Below are 24,514 nucleotides of genomic sequence, written 5' to 3' on the forward strand. Positions count from 1 at the left end.
AGATAATGAAGGAGAAGCTCTAAGAACACACGGAAGTGATACAAACACTAGTTATTGGCATTATTATGGCACTGTACTTTCTGCTGAGACATATTACATATTTATTTATTTATTTATTCTATTTATATCCCACCTATCTGGTCGTTGCGTCTACATAGTTATGATTCAACTACACATCTTTCATTTAAAAAGGCACAGGGCCCAGTAGTTTCAGAAACAGGAACATTTTGTCATGGACCTGAAATTCTGGGAGAATTATTTAGTCCCACATTTTTTTAAAAAAAGTAGCAAGTGGTTGCATTCATGTGGAAGGATAAGCTGTGGGTTCTGGAGCACTCTGGCTTGCTGTACATACAACTTACTTGCTCTGCCTTTGCTCCTCCTCACTAGAGCAGTCACTGGACAAATCAAATAGGTGGACTGTTTTTTAGGGTGTCATCTGAGTTGGAACTCTTACTCAATCCAGAATAAACCAGGATTTGTAAACCAAGAACAAAGTCTGGGTTAAAATCTTTGCTTATAAGAATTATGACTTCAAACAAGAGACTAAAATATTTTCTGATTTGTATGTCTAGCCATTCTAGCACTTTTGCACCACTCAAGGCAGCTAACAACAATTACCAGTTCCAACCAAAAATACAATGGCCCACTACAGGACAAAAGAAAAGAAAAAAGAAAAGAAAAGCGTGCCTAGCACAGAAAGGCTTTTGCCATGTGATGAGAAACCGTAAGGGGAGAGGCCAGGTGACCCTCCCAAGGCAATGAGCTCCATAATTCAGATGTGGTAATAGAAAAGACCCTTTCTTGATACCTCCACAGCCTTGTTCCCAAATGCTTCTGCCAACTTACTCCTCTCACTGTAGGTCCCACGAATCTTGATAGCAGTTAAGTTATGGAGCAGCTTCTGAAATTCAAATGGGGTAAGAGTAGGCCTCCAGGGATAATCTGTTGCTTCATGTAGCCTAAAGGAGAAGAAACACATTGTCATTTTAAGCCTACAAAGAGTTTGGCTGTCCAATGGCCATGTGCTGTTCACAGAACACAGAAAATATGTGATGTTATGGAGTTGGGACACTTGCCCTTTTCTCTCTCTAGGCACAACGAACAGTTCAGAAACAACTATCAGTCCTCCCGGCAACCATCTGCAGCCCATTATCTCTCCACTACCTGACTCCTGTATGCATCAGCTCTGAGAACTAGATCTGTTAAGAGCCATTTAATGGGGCAGCACTCCCAAGAACCATGGGCTTACTGGCCATACTGTCTGGTAAGAATTTCCAAAGGTCTGTGGTTTTTTTTTTTAAATCTAAAAGTAACACAACATCTGCCAAACACCCTGTTATCTCTCTCCTACCTTGTTCACAGAAGTTCTAACAGATGTGGGCATAAATGTTTGCTATCATTCACCTGCAGAGCAAACCTAGATTAGATTTAGGCATGGAAGGCAGGTGTACTTGCATGCTTTGTTCTGACTGTATTCTTAATATTAAAATGGTGAAGAACAGGAAGAGGGGAAGGATCACATTGCTCAGTGAGAAAGAAAAGAGCCTGAAACCAAGGGAGGAAAATTTTATTTGCTGAAGCTAAGCTAATTTGCACATGCAATCTACTTAGAACTGAGACTGTCTCAGAACTGATGCTGCTTTGAGTTCTGAAGGAAGAATAATACAGAAACATAACAACATTTTAGAATAGGCATTCCTTGTCCTCTCAGATACAGCAGGAAAGGTTTCTTAATATGTAACATACTGCTTCCCTCTCACAAGAAAGGTCAGGCAGTCTACGAATGAGTTGTGTATCTGCATGTTTGTAAGTGTTTAAAAAACAAACTCTGAACCAACCCTCTTCCAGCATTTGCAGTTGCTGCTTGTTTCTGGCAGACCGTTTACAGCACCTTGAGCTAAGAGGGTGTTCACCCTATTTAGTCATGGCTGTAATCCCAATCCCTTTAGCGAAACATTATGTGAAAACAGAATAAAATCTGAAGGTTTGCTCATTAGAAACACACACCCTTACCTGAAGGCATACTTCAGTGTGTTCTCACTGGGATAAGAATTGCCTTGAGCAATCAGAGGTACAGATACTCTCAGTCCAGCACCTTCAAGGACTATGTCCTCGGCAGAAAGGCGCGTGTCCCGCCTGTCGACTCGAAAAAAGAATGTCAAGTTTTGGCCATAACTCAAGATTTGATTTCCAAGGAACTTGCCTGAAAAGACAGCAACATATTCCATGTACAAGTAAGTGCTAAGAGCAGAAAAACTAACTGAAAATCACTTACAGTCAACATACTGCCCAGTCATGAAAGTCATCATTCTCACAATATACCTGGAGCGATGAAGTAGATGGGGAAAGGTGTGTCTGAGATCGCAGAGATTTCTTGAGTCTCACTAACCCACCGAACTGAGATTTCAGAGCCATCTCGCTGCTCTGCATGCCATTCTTCCTCTCCTGTGGACACAAGGAGAAAGATCATCTTAGGTTAAGGATGGATTAGTCTGCAGTCAATGCTAGGGTTAAAAAATCACTACAGTAGTTGCAATTTTATATACTTGCGTATTACTTTGCCTTGCAACATGTATAATATGAAAGAGGAGCAAACTTTCACAGATGCTTGGCAGAAGTTTATTATGTTTGTTGGTGTATGGATAAGGATGCTGTGATCTAACGAGTACCTGGAATTTTATTTTTCAAAAGGAATTTTATTATTAGCATGTGTAAACTACATCTCATTTTTAGTAGTCTGATTTTTATTTCAGTGCCGAACTATGCTACTTATTAACACATACTTTACATATGTGATCATGTGTCTCTCCATGATTCTCTCCCCCCCCCCCCCGAAAATAAGTGTCCTGCACAGCTTAGAATAGTTGTTGGGCCCTATCTGTTGCTTCTCTAACAAGAGAACTTTATACACAGTGTGGGACAAAGCCATTCACATTAACTGAAGCACCTATAATGTCCACTGACATGCTTTGGACATGCCAGAAAGTGTGGCCTTCTCCCTCCATGCTCCTGGAGTGTAGCAAAATCACAGCATCATAGAATAACGGAGCTGGAAGTGGCCTGTAAGTCCAACCTGTAAGTCCAACCCCCTGCTCAGTGCAGGAATCAAAGCAGATCTGACAGACAGTTGTCCCAATTTTCTCTTGGAATGCCTACAGAATTGGAGCACTCGCCACCTCTTGAGGTAATTGGTTCCACTGCTGTACTGCTCTAATAGTTAGGATGTTTTTTCTGATATCAACCAAAATCTGTTTTTCTGTAACTGGAGCCCATTGTTAAATGTCCTGCACTCAGGGATGATTGTGAAGAAATGCCACCCCTTCTCTGTATGACAGCCTTTCAAGTATTTGAAAAGTGCTATCATATCTCCCCTCAGTCTTCTTTTCTCAAGGCTAAGCATGTCTAGTTTTTTCAGTCTTTCCTCGTAGGGCTTGGTTTTCAGTTGCCTAATCATCTTTGCTGCCCTCCTCTGAAGTTGTTCCAGGTTCCCCTAATGCTTTGCACAACGCACGACTCACCTTTTCTAGTAAAAAATAGAAGAGAATTCATATTTTCTATCCAACCTAATATACTAAATCAAGTGTTAACAATGAGCTAGCTATTACTCATGCAAACAAGTAGGGTTTGAGGTGACTGTTGTATTAGTGATTGACAAAAATGTAATTGTCCCTTATTATAAGGAAACTAACAAGCAATACTAAGCATATTTCTTTTTAACAAAGTACTGTACCTCTGAATTCTGTATCCAAGTCACTTCATGCTTAAATCCTGCTCAGAAGGAGCTAAAGGCCAAACTAGACATGATGGTAAGAGTCATATCTATTCATGTTACTGCTCCATTTATGTATGAAGAGAAGAGTGGAAACAGATCTAATATTAACAATGAAATGTATGAAGGACTGAGAAGGAATCACACCTATCTTCTAAGCTTTTCTCTCTTCATGCATAGTCACAGCAGACATAAAGTCACAGAATCATGAAGTTGGAAGGGGCCTGTAAGGTCACGGAGTCCAACTTCCTGCTCAGTGCAGGAATACAAATCGAAAGAGATCTGCCATATGGTTGTCTAAGTTTCTCTTTAATGTCTCCAGTGCTGGAGCACTCACCACCTCTCTAGGTAAGTAGGTCCATAACCTCTCTCACTCCCAGTACCAGAACTGGGTTATAACAAAAGTCCTTGAAGTGATAGTGTGTGATAAAGCAAAAGAGGAAGGCGGAGGATGGTTAGAACATTCCATCTTAACTCTCAATATTCATTGCATTTCTTTTATATACTGTACCTCTTTTATAGCGGGACTAAAAAGACACCTGAACAACAATTAAAGTTGCCCATCAGACAGCTCACATGGTTCAAAATTCATTAATTTCTACCACTGGATAATATTATTTGGACTTCTTGCTTTACACCGCTGGCATACAAAGTCTGTTATGCTGCAGTATGTTTGGAATGCAACTGTGTTTCTGCACTAAATAAAGACAGATTACTTTTAAGCATTATGATTCCTACGGATCACAACATGTCCAGTTCAAGTCAAGACTGTTGCTTGAACTTACCACTCTGGAAGCTAGAGGTAATTCTGTAGATACTGTATCCATTAGCATTGGAACACACGGATGAGTGGCCATAACAGAAGCAAGGGGTACATCCCCTTGGATTGGTGGAATCCAGGTTAAAAAAGCCAGGTTTGCACCTAAAAACAAGAGAAAATACTGAAGTACTAATATTTTACCTCAATCTCCCACACTTACAGTCTAAGGAAACTCTTATTTAATTGGCCAATTGGACAACTGGACAATAGGCCAAACAAATAATACATTATAGGTCCATACTAGACCACTATGTAGCAGAACCTCATACTAAAACTGAGTAGCCTTTCTGACCAGGGAAGACAGCAGCCAGCACCATGGAAAAGAAATGTTGGTAGGAAGAGACAGGAGAAGGTAGAAGCTGTCATTTACTGGTAACATAAGGAAAAAACTGCTGGAATCCAAAGGGAAAGCCAGCATTCAAATCCCTATATAGAATAACTTCTCACTTTATATTGCAATTGTTTTTTTTTTCCGGTTGTTATGTCTGTACACTGCTGGGAGAGCTAGGACTCAACCGGTATACATGTACATGCATGGGAGTATCTGAAGAGGTGCATTTGTAATACAGAATTAAGTTCACCCGATGCACTTTCTACAGTAAACATGGCTGCCAAACAAAGGTTTCATCTTACAAACGTGATGAAATAGTAGACTGGAATGGTCTCCACCAGTGCAAGCTAATTAAGTGTCCTTCAGTAAATTATAATCTCCCATCTTGGTTTGTATTCCAGCTGTTTTGTACAAATTAACATAGGATCATCTGATGAAAGCTTTTCAAGACAAAATACTAAAAGAGTAGGGCAAAATATTATACAGAATATAAATTAACGGAAGTTTCCATTTTAAAATCCAGGCAGGCTGACCACATTACCTCTCACAGTTAAATCCTTCTACATTGTCCTTACAGGTGCAACGCCCTGTTTCCACGTTGCATTCAGCTGTGCTGCCCACTGGGTCACAGGAGCACCGCCTGAAGGAGAAGAAACTTAATCAGAAAGAATAAGGCAACCGAATTTCAAGGCTATACATTGACATCTGATAAAACAACCTTAACTTTCACCTTGATTTACAGAACCAAACCACTTTTACCTGCAACCAGCCTCTGTAAGAGAATGATAGCCCGGTTGACATCGATCACATTTGTCACCCATCACTCCAGGTTTGCAGCTGCACCGTCCATAATTGTCACACTGTGTGCTGAGGGAGCCTGTGAGAACAAAGTGAGATTGGCATTATCATTTTTTTAAAAAAAAAACCTCTACTTTTCCTCAAGCTCTGGTCTGCAGAGTGAGAACTGGGTCTGCCCAAGTAGATCACAGTAACAGACTATATAAAACTCAGTAGCAAGTCACAACTAGGTAGGCCCACTGAATCAATAGAACTTACATAGGTATTGACTCACCAAATCCCCACTGATTCAGTATGCCTACTCTAATTAAAACTTACTAGTGGATTTCAGTCATTATTTCTATAGCCCCCGAGTAACATGATGATGCCTAGTGCAAAGTCAAATATGCACTAATGTGTTACATGCAACATTCCTGGCATGTCAGGCCTCCTCTTCATTGATTTTGGGATCATCTAATGGGACCTATTCCTATGGCTTTGACTTTTAAACCCCTTAATGTAGGAGTTAGCACCAGGAGCTGCCTAGGCTGTATTTGTTTTGCTAATTGTGCTACCTGGTCTCCACTCACCAACATAGAGGTGTAAGAGATATGGAGACAAGGCATATGTAGCCACAGAACATGCCAACAATTCACTTTAGGTGAGTGGGTGGACCACCATTCAGATATTGAAGAGACACCTGCAAGGTTCATTATTGACCAGTATTTTTACAGATCAGCAGCTCCTTTATTGCAGAATGTACATAACTTTTTAAAGAGATGCCAAAGCTGCCAGGTGAAGGTGGGCAGCAGATGTATCTCCTGGTGGGATAAAGTCAAAGTGCAAAGTCAAAAAGTCAAAATTTTCTAATCTGAAAATCTTTTACATTGTTGACCCTGCTATTTTATTTTGAGTCATATTTAGCATAATTCTCTCCAATCCAGTAAATCTGTATCTGTCCATACCGTCTCAAACAGCAGGTGAGACTGCTCTTTTATGTAAAACACAGAAGAGTAACATGTTGGAGAAATTATTAAATAACAGCCATTCTTTTCATTATTCATTTTTCTTCATGTCTTTGTTTAATGTTATGGTATACATTACTTTGAATGCACACCTGAAGTGGTACAGTACACACCCAAGCTGCTACTTCAGTGAAAACACGACATTTGTTTTGTGCATTTAATAGCAGTTTTATGGTGCATGCCCTTCTTGCTATGTCCTGTATCAAAGTCACAAACCATTCAGGGTTTATCTTAAATTGCTTTGCTTCATTTTCACATCTGCTGTTTTCAGAATGATATGGGCTGCTTTTCAAACCCTCTTCAGTTTGCAGGCAGATGGCTGGATGCAATACTATTAAAGGACAGTGCTTTTCCATGTATAAGATGATACTTTTCTCTAAAATATGCAGATTAAAAATTTAGGGTCATCTTATACACGGAAGTAAGGAGGGGGAGAGATCTTGTGAAGAAAGAAATTCTGAGTTAGAAAAGAGGGGGCGTCTTATACGTGGGGGCATATTATACATAGAAAAATATGGTATTTTCTTAGCTGTTGAGCGGTTATGGAGTCAGATGGTTAAGGAGTAAGAAGACTAAGTCAAGGAAAGGTAAATAGTCTCTGTATGCAGGCTGTTAACTGAAGCATGAAAGAGAGAAAAGGGAAAGGGGCATAGACAGATAAGGACTTAATTCCTAAATTAAAATCAGAAGTGATCAATGCTAAAGTGGAGATTGAAAAGGCAAGTGGAAAGTTATTATGAAAAATACATTGATAACAAAAATATATGTATGTTGATAACATTTGCTTATTTAGAAGCACTGTATAAATAGGAATAGGTCCCAGGAGTGAAACTGGCATATACTGAGCAGGCATTCCTAAAACTGGATGAATTCAAACTTGTTAGTTTGCTTTTTGAGTATTCTTTATTTAAGAATACTTCTATCTTAATTTTCACACATACCCCCAAAACACTAAAATTATTTCCATTAGCAGAAATATAGGGAAGTTTAAGAGATGAGTTATTAAAAAGCTAACTTCTAACTTAACAGGGAACAGCTTCTTTATCTTTAGACTAGAAGAAGATTCTGAAAGAACAAACTTAATACGTTCGAAGAGGATTAAATAAAACAAAAGCATTTAGCAGCAAAGAGTTCACAAGAGTCTTTACCATATACAGGCAACACTCTTGTCTAGGCTATAATTATTCAAAAAACAATTACTCAGACAAAAATACCATCTTACATCACCATGCACACATAGTCTATTAAACTTTTAAAATACCCTGTCCGGCTGTGTGTCATGGAACATATTACAAGATTTTAAAGCTCCTTATCAAGCCTTGCCCTTCATGGATTGCTGCCCCCCTTCACAAACTGCTGCCTTGTTGTGGCAAAGGGCAATTCAGAGAAGCTATGGGCTATGCTGTTCAGGGACACCCAAGACGGACAGGTCATAGTGGAGAGTTCTGACTAAACGCGATCCACTTGGAGCAGGAACTGGCAAGCCACTCCAGCATCTTTGCCAAGAAAATTCCATGGACAGAAACAAAAGGCTAAAAGTTATGACACTGGAAGATGGGCCCCTCAGGTCGGAAGGTGTCCAACATGCTACTGAGGAAGAGTGGAGGACAAGTACAAGTAGCTCCAGAGCTAATGAAGTGGTTGGGCCAAAGCCAAAAGGACGCTCAGCTGTGGACGTGCCTGGAAGTGAAACGAAAGTCCGATGCTGCAAAGAAAAATACTGCATAGAACCTGGAATGTAAGATCTATGAACCTTGGTAAGCTGGATGTGGTCAAACAGGAATACACAGTGACATCCTGGGCATAAGGGAACTAAAATGGACGGGAATGGGCAAATTCAATTCAGACGATTATCATATCTACTATTGTGGGCAAGAATCCCATAGAAGAAACGGAGTAGCCCTCATAGTCAACAAAAGAGTGGGAAAAGCTCTACTGGGATACAATCTTAAAAATTCTAGAATGATTTCAATACGAATCCAAGGCAGACCTTTCAACATCACAGTAATCCAAGTTTATGCACCAACCACCAATGTTGAAGAGGCTGCAATTGACCAATTCTATGAAGACTTACAACACCTTCTAGAAGTGACACTAAAGAAATATGTTCTTCTCATTCTAGGGGATTGGAATGCTAAAGTCAAGAGATAAAAGGAACAATAGGTAAGTTTGGCCTTGGAGTTCAAAATGAAGCAGGGCAAAGGCTAATAGAGTTTTGTCAAGAGAACAAGCTGGTCATCACAAACACTCTTTTCCAACAACACAAGAGGCGACTCTACACATGGAAATCACCTGATGGGCAATACCGAAATCAGATTGATTATGTTCTCTGCAGCCAAAGATGGAGAAGCTCTAGACAGTCAGCAAAAACAAGACCTGGAGCTGATTATAGCTCTGATCATCAGCTTCTTACAGCAAAACCCAAGCTTAAACTGAAAAAAGTAGGAAAAACCATTGGGCTAGTCATGTACAAACCAAATCCCTTATGAATACACAGTGGAAGTGAAGAACAGATTTAAGGAACTCGATTTGGTGGACAGAGTGTCTGAAGAACTTTGGATAGAGGCTCGTAACATTGTACAGGAGGCAGCAACAAAAACCATCCCAAAGAAAAGGAAATGCAAAAAAGCAAAGTGGCTGTTTAACGAGGCCTTACAAATAGCAGGGAAAAGAAGGGAAACAAAATGCAAGGGAGATAGGGAAAGTTACAGAAAACTGAATGCTGACTTCCAAAGAATAGCAAGGAGAGACAAGAGAACCTTCTTAAATGAACAGTGCAAAGAAACAGAGGAAAATAATGGAAAGGGAAAAACCAGAGATCTGTTCAAGAAAATTGGCGATATTAAACGAACATTTTGTGCAAAGATCGACATGATAAAGGACAAAAATGGGAGGGACTGAACAGAAGCAGAAGACATCAACAAGAGGTGACAAGAATACACAGAAAAATTACACCAGAAAGATCTGGATGTCCCTGACACCCCAGATAGTCTGGTTGCTGACCTTGAGTCAGATATCCTAGAGAGTGAAGTGGGCTAACAACAAGTCCAGTGGAGGTGATGGCATTCCAGTTGAACTGTTTAAAATCTTAAAAGATGATGCTGTTAAGGTGCTACACTCAATATGCCAGCAAGTTTGGAAGACTCAGCAGTGGGCAGAGGATTGGAAATAGTCAGTCTTTATCTCAATCCCAAAGAAAGGCAGTGCCAAAGAATGCTCCAACTACCGTACAATTGCACTCATTTCACATGCTAGCAAGGTTATGCTCAAAATCCTCCAAGGTAATCTTCAGCAGTATGTGGCCCAAGAACTCCAAGAAGTGCAAGGATTTTGAAAGGGCAGAGGAACTAGAGATGAAATTGCTAACATGTCCTGGATTGTGGAGAAAAACAACTACAGTGGTGCCCCGCATAGCGAGGTTAATCCGTTCCGGATTAATCCTCGCTATGTGAAATTATCGCTAAACGGAATGTAAAAGCCCATTGGAACGCATTAAACATCGTTTAATGCGTTCCAGTTGGCCCTAAACTTACCGTTCAGCGAGGTTTCCTCCATAGCAGCAGCCATTTTCGCGCCCTCGGTAAGCGAGGGGAGGGCGCGAAAACGCTGCATGCCGACATTTCGGGCATCAGGCGGCCATTTTAGAACCGCCAAACAGCTGATCGCCCGACTCTGTGGGAGGTTTGGGGAGTCGGCAGCAAGAGGAGGAGAAGAGGGAAAGTGGGGGGGGGAGGACGTGCGAACGCGCGGCTTCCCTCCCTTCACCTGCCTGCCTTGCAGCCTGCTTTCGTCCCTGGGGGCGGCAGGAGAAGGACGAGGAGGAAGAGAGGAGGAAGAGGACGCGCGAACGCGCTGCGTCCCTCCCTTCGCCTGCCTGCCTTGCAGCCTGCTTTCATCCCTGGGGGCGGCAGAAGGAGGACGAGGAGGAAGAGGACGCGCGAACGCGCAGCTTCCCTCCCTTCGCCTGCCTGCCTTCGTCCCTGGGGGCGGCAGGAGAAGGACGAGGAGGAAGAGGGAAAGTGGGGGGGAGGACGCGCGAACGCGCGGCTTCCCTCCCTTCGCCTGCCTGCCTTGCAGCCTGCTTTCGTCCCTGGGGGCGGCAGGAGAAGGACGAGGAGGAAGAGGACGCGCTAACATGCGGCTTTCCTCCCTTCGCCTGCCTGCCTGCCTTGCAGCCTGTCTTCCTCTTCCCGGCCAGCACCGCCCCGCATCACTCTTGCGGCGGCGGCGGCGGCGGCTCCTTCCTGGCATTCTTCGGTAAGCGAGTTTTCTCCATATGGACGGACGCGATGCCTCCGCATTAGCGATCCCGAAGAAGGGATCGCTATGCGAATTCGTCGTTATACGGTGCGCTCGGTATGCGAGGCACCACTGTACTTCTGCTTCATTGACTATGCAAAAGCCTTTGACTGCGTCGACCACAACAAACTATGGCAAGTTCTTAAAGAAATGGGAGTGCCTGACCTCCTTATCTTTCTCCTGAGAAATCTATATGTGGGACAGGAAGCAACAGTTAGATCACCTCCTGGCAAATAGAAGGGGAAGATATGGAGGCAGTGACAGATTTTATTTCATTGTAGATGGTGACAGCAGCCAGGAAATTAAAAGACGCCTGCTTCTTGGGAGGAAAGCGATGACAAACTTAGATAGCATCTTTAAAAGCAGAGACATCACCTTGCCAACAAAGGTCTGCATATTCAAAGCTATGGTTTTTCCAGTAGTGATGTATGGAAGTGAGAGCTGGACCATAAAGAAAGCTGACCGCCGAAGAATTAACGCTTTTGAATTGTGGTGCTGGAGGAGGCTCTTGAGAGTCCCCTGGATTGCAAGGGGAACAAATCTATCCATTCTAAAGGAAATCAACCCTGAGTGCTCACTGGAAGGACAGATCCTGAAGCTGAGGCTCCAATACTTTGGCCCTCTCGTAAGAAGAGAAGACTCCCTGGAAAAGACCCTGATGTTGGGAAAGTGTGAAAGCAAGAGGAGAAGGGGACAACAGAGGATGAGATGGTTGGACAGTGTCATCAAAGCAACCAACATGAATTTGACCCAACTCCGGAAGGCACTGGAAGACAGGAAGGCCTCCCATCATGACTTAACGACTAAACAATAACAATCAACCCTTCTCAATTTGCCCTTGAATACCCGTGCAATTAACTTTCACCATTACCGTATGCTGTTTATATCATAAAGGCAAAAACGAAGTCTCATCATAGCTGTGCTTGAGTGGAGAAACACAGACTGCAGTTTAAACTGCAGCCCCAAGTTTATTTTGTACAGGTTTTCCAACAAGAAATAAATCACTGCATGGGGGAAAGGATATTAATTTGATTACAAAAAGATATGCACATTTAGTGCTAATGTTCAAGCACACCACTACATTTACAAGTATACATGAATGTCCAAATGAATGTTTATAGGCCATGCTACCAAGCATAACTAAGAGACTGAATTTAGGGCTTAAACAAGAAGAGCTAAAAACGTCTTGCATTCCAAATACTGGGAACCCGAGGCCAACAATATTTAACTCTTCACTTCTGCTGAGGGAAGTAACACAATGCACGTCCCCCACTGACACTAAGAGATTCGGCACTACTGAGAGGGACTCCCACAGGGAGAAAAGTGGGTGCAGTCAATCTGTTCTCTTAACAGGCTATTAATGTCCATTTTGTAATTGCTTCTAATAAAACTGGTTTACCCCTCATATTAACACATGACATAGATAATAATTTTGGAAAATATGTTTTACAGACAGTCATTGGAAGCTTGCTAAAACATTTATTTATTTATGTAATTAACTGATATCCATCCTTTCACCCAAAAGGGACCCAATACAAGTGATAAAACAATTCAAAATACAATAAATGACAATATTAGAAAACAGTTAAATATATTAAATATAAATACTAAATCATTAACCACATGCCATCAAGTCAATTCTGACTTATGGCAAACCTTTTTGGGAGTTTCTAGGTGAAGAGTATTCAGAAATGGTTTAATACTCCCTTCTTCTGGGGGTGCCCTGGGACTATGCAGCTTGCCCAAGGCCACATAGGTTGGCTCTTCTGGGATGCACAGTGGGGAACTCAACTTTCAACCTCTGATTCCACAGTCAAATACCTAACTCACTGAGCTATCCAGCCAGCTAAATAATTAATAAGTGTTAAGTAAAATATCAGGTTACCCAGTGTGATATAGTGGATTGGGGGATGGACTAGGACTCGGGAGACCTGGGTTTCAATCCCTGTTTGACCATGGAAATTCACAGGATGGGCAGAACTGGTAAAACCACTCCTTAAATATCTCACTTACTTTAATAGCTCTGCTGGGGTTATTATAAGTTGTTCCAACTCAACAGCATATATAACACTAAATAAAATCTCTCTACAACGGTTCAAAAACACAGCTAGAAGAATTAAAGAAGACAGCTCCTCCTTTGAAACCCTTTCCAAGAAACAATTTGCTTACTGAAAATCTGCCTAAAAGGAAAAGTTTTTGCCTGCTAGCAGAAGGACAGTGGTGTCCTATGGAAGGGAGTTCTACACCTGGGAACAGCCACTAAAAAGGCCCTCTTGTTCCCATAACCAAGCAGGCCTACGAGGAAATAAGAGAAAGAACTCGCCTGAAGATCTTACAACCTGGAGAGGGTCAAATAATACGGGAAGAATCTCCACCACTACTGAGCACTTCAGCAAACGCTCATGTTTAGCCACCAGAAGAGCAAAGAAATAAAGCGTCCTTCCCACTCACCAACAGGGTTGCAATTACATGGCAGACAAACTTCTTCACTCCCCAAGCGGTAGAAGTTCTCTCGACACCTCTCACAGTTTGGTCCATCAGTATTACCAAAGCAGCCTGTGCAGTGGCCACCGTGGCCTGTGGAACGGTACAGCTCAGGGTCGAAGTAGCACTCTTGGGATCTTCCATTGCAGTTACAGGCTGCAGGTAAAGCAAAAACATGTGTGTTCAACAGTCTGTGATGTACATTTGCCTAAAGTCAGAAAAGTTTTTTTTTAATTCTGAGGGTTGTAACCTAAAAGTAAACTTTGCATGATCTACCCTTAAATGCTTCTGTCTTTTTCCCTCCTACAGTACAACAGTTCCTGAAACAAATACTAGCAAATCTATGATGTTTAAAAAAAATAATGCAACAAAGAAAATAATTAAAAAATTAGAAAGGGGTGAAATAGAGAAGAAAGTATCAAACAATTACTCCTATATGTTTGAGGTAAAAGAGCAGGAGTTTCCCCCCTACAGATAAACCCTGTCTTTATCACTGAGAAAACAGAGAATCATTCTATACAATATATTTAGCACATAGACAACAGATTGATTATATAAAATTCTCATTTAGACTTCAGCACACTTTAAAAAAAAAAAAGATACATTTTCGTAGTTTTCCTTCTTTTTGTCCATGGGGGAACCAAAAATACCACAGGCAGAGAGTAGCAGTGACACTTTTGGGTTGGAGTGGAAGCACCTGCAGGACGGCTATGGCAGAGGTCTCTAGCCAGTAATGGGTTGCTAGGGGTAGAAGTAGCAGGGTTATATTTTGGACTCAGGAAGAACTCAGGGTACAGTAGCAGAAGCTTCACCCAACAAAGCCCACTTCTTTTTCTTGAATGTGAATCAACAACTCAGATGCATAGGGGATGAACTTTGTGTCAAAGATCCAGGAAAGAAGGAAAGGCGTTAAAAGAATATTTTCCCTTAATCTTGGCTTACATGGGAAAACTGGCTAAGGTCACAGCTTGAAAATATTAACAGTAGCACTAATGCATTAACATTAAGCTGTCCCAGTGGTTTGTTTGATTAATTGGTTTTTGAAACTCTAGAAAATATCATTTGGTAATCATATGGTTTATCTTTAAAATATCACCTAAAATTGTTTGAAATTATCACAACTAAGATGTACAATGATTCCAAGCTCCTTAGAATCAAGAAATGGTGGCCAAATGGACAGCCTGGATTTGGCTTCTAGGCCACCAACTGTCAATCCACAACGAAGCCTCCACAGTTCCTTTTTCCGCCCAGTCTCATATTGCTTCCTAGCTCAGCAAAATAAGGACAAAACTACTCCAAGAGCTATACACTATAATAGCACAAGATTAGAATGGGGCAATCCCATACCTCAGACTCAACATGCCCACTCGTCCTGAGAGGCTGGGGCAGAGGAGACTGGAGCTTTGAAGAAGGCTAGCACACGGCTAAAGTGTTGGGAGAAGTTGCCGAATCCACTAGATTTTCCATCCGGCTGTCTTTCCAGCTGTGCTGCCGTTCCTATCCTTCCCACAGCCCGCCCACACAGTTAGCACACTCTCTGGCATGCAAACTGCAGGGAAAGATAATGGTGATACCAGCCTCCCCCAGCTGTGTCCCGTGAGAAAGGGAGATGAAGTTTCTGCTTTCCTTACTGCAGACAGGCCTAATTGTTCACGTCTAGGGCGCAGAGTAGAAAAAGAGCCATCAAACATCAGTTTTGTCAGGCGTTCCAAGTTAAGTCATGAATTCACAGGGACAGCTGGGAAATTTCATTCTCCACGTGACCCAAGCAGGGAAGCAGGGTTGTGTTCAGAAGGGAATTATCATCTATGGTTTTGCAAAACACTTATGGGGCTCAGGAATGTTCAGTTTTTAGTTCTAAATGTACCCCTAAAAACTAAGCCTCTATGTTGGAGGCCCCAATGTATAAATTGACACCACCATACTTCTACACAGGTAGCAGTCTTCTGCACTTGCGATTGCAGGATCTGGGTCATCTTGGCACAGATTTAATATTATTTATTTTGGCACTCGGAACATAAGACTTCTAGCCATAATTAGCTGAGCCCAGATACTATATCAAACACCCATGAATGAGAAATACATTTTTCATTTCATGATTTGGATAAACAGTTAGGTATGCCAACAATAACTACAGATAATGAACCAGTAGCAGCCAGTGTAGTCTGGATATGAGATAGTAGGAGAAGAATTACCCAACACTCTGCAGGGCCCAAGTCACTCCTACCACACATCCCATGCCAAGTGGCAACATGAAACAAAGACATGTGGGGGTAGGGTTGGCTGGCAGCACATTATCATTATCATTATTATTATTATTAAAAGGTGCTAAGTTCTTGCATTAATAGAGGATGACAGCGAGAGGAAGCTACTAAAGGAAGCTTGCCAGGTGGAAAAAGGAAGGGAAAACACTGGCTACTACCCCCATGAGAGAAAAGAGGCGGTGAAATAACTGGCAGGAAGATTTATCTTTTTAGTCAAAGCAAGATTATTTAAGAACCTCCCCAACACACACTTACGCAGACATTCATTGGAACTCTCTGCCGTTGCTCTCCTCCAAGGCCGGTCATTGTAAAAAGGGAGGCACTTTTCACAGTCAGCCCCAAAGGTATTGTGCTTGCAGCTGCAAGCCAGCTTTCCATATTCATTCTTCACACACTCGCTTGCATGGCCATTGCATTTGCACCTGAAAGGCAAGAATTGGCTTCAGCAAGAGGGAATGTCTTGTATCTCAGGCCTCCCCTGTAACCAAAGGCTGACTCATTATCAAAAGATTCCAAGAACTGTCTGTTCCTTCTAAAAGGGCTAAGATTTGCTGCAGGGGCAAAGTTATTTTCATACAAAGCCAGTGTGGCATAGTGATTAGAGTGTTGGACCAGAACTTAGGAGATCTGGATTCAAATCTCCCACCAAGACATAAAGCTCACTGGGTTCCCAGGGCCAATCACATTCTCTCTGCCTGACCAACCTCAAAGGTTTGTTTTGAGGATAAAATGTGGAAAGGAATATACACTGCGTCTGCAGCTTATCCCAGGAAAGGCAGGATATAAACTTGGCAAATAATAATACAGTATTATTACTAAACCATGGGGGGGGAGCAATTTAATAAACAGGTTTTGAAAAAAAAAATCAAAATTTGTTTTACCCTGTTCCCCCCCCCCAAAAAAAGACCTAACCTGAAAATAAGCCCTAGTATGATTTTTTTCAGGATGCTCGTAATATAAGCCCTACCCCAAAAATAAGCTCTAGTTAAGTGAAACCCTGCCCTCCACCTTTGTGCAGCAACCAGAAGAAGATGACATGGCTGTATTTAAATAAATGTAGATGGTTGTACATGAAAAAAAAAACCACTCCCTGAAAATAAGCCCTAATGCATTTTTGGAGCAGAAATTAATATAAGACCCTGCCTTATTTTCGGGGAAACATGGCAGCATTAAATGTAAACAATTTTATACTCTGAATAAACAGTATAAACAGCAGACAACAGGCAACTGGGCTAGGCTGCAGGGACTCCCAGTTGCTCATCCTTCTCATTACGGAGTTGCACTTTATTTCTCCTGGATATGCCAATAAGAGAGCAAAGAGTTTTTAAGTTCTTTTTGTGATCCACAGAACGAAGGGTGGCAGAAGTCATCACCAGTGCCTTGGTTATACCATACACCCCACACTCTCACTCACACAGCAAAGTCTGCAATCAAATACTCTTTGACCGCTCCATCCCATGCGAACAGCGCAAGTGGCTCTGTCACGTAACACTATTGACATGTCAACAACAGGTTGGCACCTTGTACATGAGGCCAGGAGTCAGACCTAAAGCACTGAGATGCACATCTGTAAGGCTTCTGACGTTGTTCATATTATGTGGGGGAGTTTAAGGAGTCCTTGGGGCAGGATATAGGATGCACAGCCTTCCAGGTGGTATTGGACTGTAAATCTTACTGGCCCTACCTAGCACAACAAATAGTTTTTTAAAAAATGCCAGGAGCTGCAGTCCAACAACCTCTGGAGGGCACATCTTCCCCACTCTTACCTTAGGCCAAGTGTGACTTACTCAGGATGAGCTAGTTGGTGGAGCCACTGATGTTGCTCCTTCATACTTTACTAAACTCTAAGAGGGGTTACATTTTGAAGCTAGCTATTGGACAGGGACATACATACACAAAACTTTAAAGTTAAACTAGAAAGTTCATCCTGTTGCTCCTGAATGTTTGTCGTGTCTAAAGAATTTCAGAAATAATCCAAATACAAGCTCACTGGTGTTTTCCCTTGAAAGTCTGCATGAGAGAACAAGAATCCTCATTTTGCAACCAAAGAGCAGAGGCTGAAGGGCACTGACTGACCAAAGATCACAGAATAAACTGACAGGAAATACAGAACGATGGTTTTCTTGAAAGTGAGAACAGGCATGATAAAATTCAGCAATCTGAAAACGAGTAAATGCTAGATAGATGATATGTACTAGTGCCTCTAATGGCAACATCATACTGTACAATCTAATAATAATCCATTGTTAGCTGGAAAATACAATTTTTACCTCACTGATCACTTTTACCTCAACCAGCCTCTCAGCACCTGTTGCCTCCCCCATGCATGCAGACAGTACATCGTACAAAGTTGCTATGAAAATGACTCATATAATGAACACAAACCCAAGCAACCTGGAAAAGTACATATAAATAATAAGCATTTTATAATATTATGTTTAAGCTTTTATAGACAATTTCCAGATAAAACAGAAACATAGGTAAGAAAGATAAAGACTAGCAATTCAAATAAAATTCCACAGCCAGGCTGGCAAGACATTTTGTTCCACTAGATCTCATAAGGGTAGATTCTTGCAAGCCCTTTTTTTCACTCATTGGCAATCTTTGCATATGTGGATAAAGTAAGTACTAGTAACACAGACCAACAGAAGCTGTAATTTGAATTTTGTAAAGTTTCTGCTTGGGTTGGTTGCATGCATCCACTTCAAATAAAATTCAAACACGCAGTGTGTATACTAGATAGTACGGCCCTTGGGCCTATTAAATACTAGTGTATCACTGTACAGGTTTAGCAACAAATAGCTTATGATATCATTATTTTTAAATGAACACCCACATTAAAAAAAAACTTGCTACAGGCAGAGGTTGCCACAGAACCAAAGCCAGAGCCCAAAGCAAGCAATTATTTACGCTATTAGAAGGAGAAATCAGTGTGATTTATTGCTTACCTGCCACCCACAGCAAAGTCAGAAATGGCATAATAATAGGACTTGAGAACTTTAGGATCATTGAAAACTTCATCTCCAAAGGTGTTCAGGCGATTGAGGCTCACTCTGATATCAGTAGCTGTTACCCATTCCTAGAAGGGAAAACGGGAGTGAAACAGACAAGTCACACCAGGACACAATATATAAATATGTCATTGCTTTTCTCACATAAAGAATGCAGGCCATTTAAAAGGAGTGCAAGGAAGGAGAAGCAACATGTGTCATGGAGAGAAATAAGAGGAAAAGAATGAGCTTGGATGAAAAATACCCTGCAGCAGTATGGCAAGGAGGAAGAGACACAAAAGACAAAAATTTTTACTGAACCAGAAAAAAAGAGTTCAAAACATTAGTTAAAACTGCTAGTACATTTTTCTTGTGTAAAGAGACACTTTGCAACTCAGAGAAACTGTATGTAGAGTAAGGTTCCCCTTGACATTTAACCCAGTCGTGTCTGACTCTAGAGCGTGGTGCTCATCCCCGTTTCCAAGCTGTAGAGCCAGGGTTTTGTCCATAGACAGTTTCTGTGGTCATGTACCAGTGTGACTAAACACGGAACACCGTTACTTTCCCACTGAGTTGGTACCTATTTATCTACTTGCATTTTTACATGCTTTCGAATTGCTAGGTTGGCAGTAGCTGGGACAAGCGATGGGAGCTCACTCCGTTGCATGGATTTGATCTTATGACTGCTGATCTTCTGACCTTGCAGCACAGAGGCTTCTGCAGTTTAACCCACAATGCCACCACATCCCTTGTATGTAGAGTAGCTTATATTAAAAAGTAAACTATTATAGGTGTGTTCATAGAAGGCTACCGAATATCAAGTACTTATGGGTAAGCATGTCATAAATATAAGATGCAAAACCTATAAAGAGTCTTACAGCACTTTAATGATGCAGATGTTGGATTCAGGAAAAGCTTTCATGGACCACAACCCACTTCATCTGATGTATGGAGTATTTGTTAACAGGTAGGATGCACTTGCTAGGCTTGAGAGATGATATGGAAAAATAAAAATCCCAAATAATCAACTTGGCTGTTTTCTTAACAGTAATTAGTTGAAAAACAGTAGCTGGGAGGGGAAAAGGATATCCTACCTTAAATAAGTAGATGTATGAATCTGCTTATCTATGTTAGCACATCTTCGTCACCTCCCAATGACTGTTCATTAAATGACGACTATTCAGATAACCATCCATGTTTATACCTTTTGCACTTCCATTCCCAGGCCCCTCTCTCTTCCATCAAAACATGTCTATAACATCCATCTATAGTACCAACTAAACAGCAAGTGCATTTTGTTCATTATTTTATTATGAAAATATGTGTCCCACTTTTCTAAGCCTTAAAGCTGAACCATCTGAGTCAGCCTGTATAAACATGTTTAAAATCACAATCACAATGTTAATAGATGAACAACAGAACAATTATGGGGGGAAAAGACCTATAAAAGCTATGAAAGAAAAAAGCCAGGAAAAATCACTAGCACAGGTTGGTTTTCAGAAAGTCAAAAGATTCCATCAGAAAGGAGGGAACTGTATAGATCTTGCATTCAAGAAGACAGGTACCAAAACTAAGAAAGCTCACTGACATGATTCCACCAAATGTACTGCAATAGTGTGGGCATTATTCATCAGATGACTTCTCTCCCTGATCTTTACAGATAGGCAGAATCAGATCACAGGAGATTGTTAACTCAGTATTCTGCATTCAAAGTATGTAGGAATTTATGTGATACAGAAGTGGTACAACAATCGGTGTCACTAATGCTAATAGGAGTGGAGTGCTTCAATAAAAATCAGAATGACTTCTGCTACCAGCCTGTGATTACATACAGCTTTGTATATGATCCTACATGGCAGCACATTGCAGAAAAACTGTAAATTGAGGCATGTATGACCATAATAGTGTGCCTCCCATACCACCAAGCTCAACTGGTACAGCAGTTAAAGCCAAGAAAAGCTCTAGATATAGCTGTTGTCAGTTCATTTTTTTCTTCACACTATTATCTTTTTTAAAAAACCTTCCAACAGAAGCATAAAGAAGTTATGGATGCATGTACGTGTCCCAAGCAGCTCATGTGTCCAGTTAAGGATAGAGCACACATCCCAGGACATAGCACCAAGTTGCAATTTAACAAGCAACAAGATGTAATGCCAAGGTGTCCTTGTGGTACTACAACTGTGATACCATGGGCCCAGACTGTCCTCCTTTATTCTCTCTGCCAAATTCCAATTCCATTTCTCAAATTCAAACTCAATTTCAATTTTAAATTCTAGTTTGCCCCAAGGTAGAGAACTACTGCCACACACAAAGGGAAAAAGGAGCATGAAAACCTAAAGATTCAGCTAGGCTCCAGCAGAAGATGCCAAGAAATGGCTTAGTGTTATATCTGGCCAATCTGCATATCTCTATTAGGAGGGCAGAACATGGTATAACAACAAAACAAACACCTAGAGAGGCAAGAATAAGATGGAATTTGCATCTAATCCATTACTATCATTCTCTTCTTTATTTAGAAAGTTTTACAAATACAAATTCAGGAAGTGAAGTAGGTGGGTGATAGGAGATATTCATGCACGCACACACAAAGAGAACAAAAAAGGTGAACACTCTATTTTCATTCCAGATTCCTCTCATTGCTTTTCCCAGTGATCCACCAACACCTAAGGGATTTAGGCACAAAGATTCCCAAGTGGGAGTCCATCTCTAATATTGCTGCTCTTTAAAAGAAAGAACCAAAACTGATACCTCCTTTCAATGGCTGTGGATAGTCATGATAAATATAACCTTTATGATCAAAGTGCCTAATTTTTTCCTGTTCATTTCATGGAGTAGCAGTTCTGAAATATGTTGACAACTATTGGAAGAGGAAACAGGTGGGACCCATGGAAAAAGAAGTTCCACAACAATGCAGTGACCACTTTATTTTCCTTAAGAGGAAGAAGTCTGTTTTTCCTTTTAGGAGTGAGCTGATGTAAATTTAACAGGATAAAAAATTGGCACCAGTTTTTGCTTGTGAAGAATGGCAGAAGCATTATGCACCAAAAAAAGCTGCCACAGGGACTAATTTCTATGTTCTTTCTCACTAATTACCTGTACACTAAAACTTATTTTTCATTTTGTACTAGGTATGGGGTTTTCAGGTTTTCTGGACTATAAATGCCATAGTTCTCCATTCTGGGAGTTCAACCTACCTTACAAAAACCTCATTGTGTTGCCCCTAGGACAAAGGCCTAAATCGGAAGGCCCTGAGGCTTAGCTAGACGTTGCTTTGTCCAACCTCTCTATTCTTGCCCTGGTATTAGCTGGAAGCTTTCTTTCAGAACAGAAAGCTTGGGTGGAGTCTAATTAAGCCTCAAAGCTTTCCAATTTATGTCTTTCCTCAAGTGCCTCACATTTAGGCATCTGTAAGGTGTCTGTAACAAAGGCAGAACTCCCAGAATGGAGATCTATAGTATTTATGCTCCCCACATGGAGCTGCTCTTGAAGGTGGCTTAGAAACTGCAACTGATGCAGAACGCTACTGCCAGGTGGGTCTATGGAACATCCCAATATGACCATATATCTCCTGTCCTGGGCCTTCTGCACTGGCTGCCTGTATGCTTCTGGGTTAAATTCAAAGTGCTTACGCTGGCATTTAAAACCCTTCATGGTTTAGGACCTTGTTATCTATATGAGTGCCTCTCCCTCAAAATATCTACCTGACCTACTCATACCTCTTATATGGGGATGCTCTGAATGACCACCTTGGAGGAGGCCCGGAAGTCTACCAGCTGTAACCTGGCCTTCTCTATGGTATCACTTCACTCTGGAATTCCCATCCACCAGAGGTGCAGCGAGCCCTATGCCTCCTGGGTTTGAGGAGGCAACTTAAGACCTGTCAGTTCTCTCAAGCCTTTCTGTAGCTTGCCCCAAAGTAATCTTATGTATCCCTCTCGGCCTCCCAGCCATGAATTTTGTTGCATCCTGTGTGTTTCTCTTGTTTATTGCACCCTCGGACCATGCTTATCATGGTCCTGGAATTTGGAATCTTTTGATTTTTTTTATTGCCTTTCTATTATCGTTATGTTTTGTTGTGTCTGTCACCCAGAGAAATAGCTTTGCTACTAGTTTGGCAGGATAAAAATATCGATAAATAGATAAAGTTTCAAAAAAATCCCATCCCTTATTTGTACTCTATTCTCTCAGCAAGGAGCTATTGCATTAGTGTATTTCTCTTGCTCACTTCAGGAAGTGAACTTTTTTTAAAATGAATGACACTTTGGGATCTATATCTGCTTATCCCTGACAAGACCCAAGAATTGCTGCCTCCTGCTCCTTATTACGGAAAATTTTTATTTGTCACAATGGAGGGAAGCACAGAAAGAAGCAATGGCATGGAAAAATCTTATTCAGGCAGGAGTAGGCAAGTTTTCTGCCCATAATGGCTACAAGCAGCAGAGGTAGTGGGTTGGTTCTTTGCATCAGTAGGAACATCGTAAGTCAATATTCCCTACCACACCCTGTGGGGGTGTGGGTGTATCCGCGTGCACATACACACATAGAGAACAGTTCTTCCTTTCTCTCTCTCTCTCTCTCTCAATCGCTGTAACACACACAGAGAGAGATACACATACAAACACACAAACATTGGTGAGTGGCATATAGAGAAGTGAGGGTTAACCTTCTCTGCCACAACACCTGCAACTGGAATTTAACAGCAGGAAAAATGTGGCCTGTATGGAGGGGGACTGGGTGTGGATTGGGGGATACCCCAAAGGCTGCACTGCAAACCTCTGACAATGGCCTCTAAAGAAATCTCAGGCATTTAAGGAAGAGAAAGATCAATGAAAATGCCTTGTGTTTGGTTCTCACTGTACTTAATGTGACAGGATTTCACAGACCTGAACTGTAAGAAGTGAGATGTACCTGTTACAGTCTCTGACCCAATACTAGTTTTTCTTACCTGTAAGACAGGGCTGTTATCAAAGTTATAAGCACTGGGCCTCCCTTCAAGTGTTGAAAAGGCCACATTGCCTCCTGTGAGTGGAGAGATGTCACTGAATTCATCTGTACAAAGTGCCTGCTGTTCATCCTCCCCGGTCCTGATGAAGCCTCGGTTGGCTTTCTGATACGTGTTCTCACAGGAGCCACTATAATACTGGTAAGGGACCCATGGACCATCCTCCCGAGTCCGCTTGTAGATGGCAAAGCTCTCTGGCCGGCTGGTATGGAATTTCAGGCGTACATACGTAATATCAAAGGCCTTTCCTAAAATGAAAGAGGAAAAAAGTTGAAGAGACAACAAATACAGGTAAAGATAAAATATTTTCAACATTCCTTTCAATGATATCAGAACATTGGTTTTTGGTTTCTTCAAAATACTCACATACCAAAAGGACAATGCAACATGACATCTAATCACTTTCCTACTCAAATATGCCAAGTATGCAATTATATCCAGCAACACATGAAGGAGCATCTTCTTCCATATTATCCCACCCATGTCTTAAAATCTTCAGGAGTCCCTCCTCTGAGTGACATCACAAGGAATAACACACACACACATATATATATATACAAAAGAGAGGGCTTTCTCAGTGGTGTCACCCTAACATCAGATATTTACCACTGATGCTAACAGAACGTTACTTTCTTTTCAATTCCTAACTCAAAACATTTCTCTTCCAGGCATTTTAAATCACAAATATAAAACTAAAAACAAACAAACAAAAAACCCATCTGCCATGAACTTTTGGGACTCTAAATTTTC

At 41.4% G+C, this 24,514-nt stretch overlaps 1 protein-coding gene across 1 annotated transcript in view; it reads right to left on the bottom strand.

The window, feature by feature from the left end:
• The window catches only part of LAMC1 (laminin subunit gamma 1), a 155,348-nt gene that overhangs the window by 39,469 nt on the left and 91,365 nt on the right, over positions 1–24,514 (bottom strand). The window contains exons 2-11 of the mRNA XM_072998133.2: positions 23,708–24,012; positions 18,721–18,851; positions 16,028–16,194; positions 13,476–13,664; positions 5,683–5,800; positions 5,465–5,563; positions 4,558–4,694; positions 2,326–2,448; positions 2,017–2,206; positions 850–962 (exon numbers count right to left, since the gene is read on the bottom strand). Coding sequence (XP_072854234.2) covers positions 850–962; positions 2,017–2,206; positions 2,326–2,448; positions 4,558–4,694; positions 5,465–5,563; positions 5,683–5,800; positions 13,476–13,664; positions 16,028–16,194; positions 18,721–18,851; positions 23,708–24,012 — 1,572 coding nt within the window. The remainder of the gene's footprint in view (positions 1–849; positions 963–2,016; positions 2,207–2,325; positions 2,449–4,557; positions 4,695–5,464; positions 5,564–5,682; positions 5,801–13,475; positions 13,665–16,027; positions 16,195–18,720; positions 18,852–23,707; positions 24,013–24,514) is intronic.

The sequence above is a fragment of the Pogona vitticeps genome, chromosome 4, assembly GCF_051106095.1.
Source record: "Pogona vitticeps strain Pit_001003342236 chromosome 4, PviZW2.1, whole genome shotgun sequence".
In the NCBI taxonomy this organism is placed as follows: domain Eukaryota; kingdom Metazoa; phylum Chordata; class Lepidosauria; order Squamata; family Agamidae; genus Pogona; species Pogona vitticeps.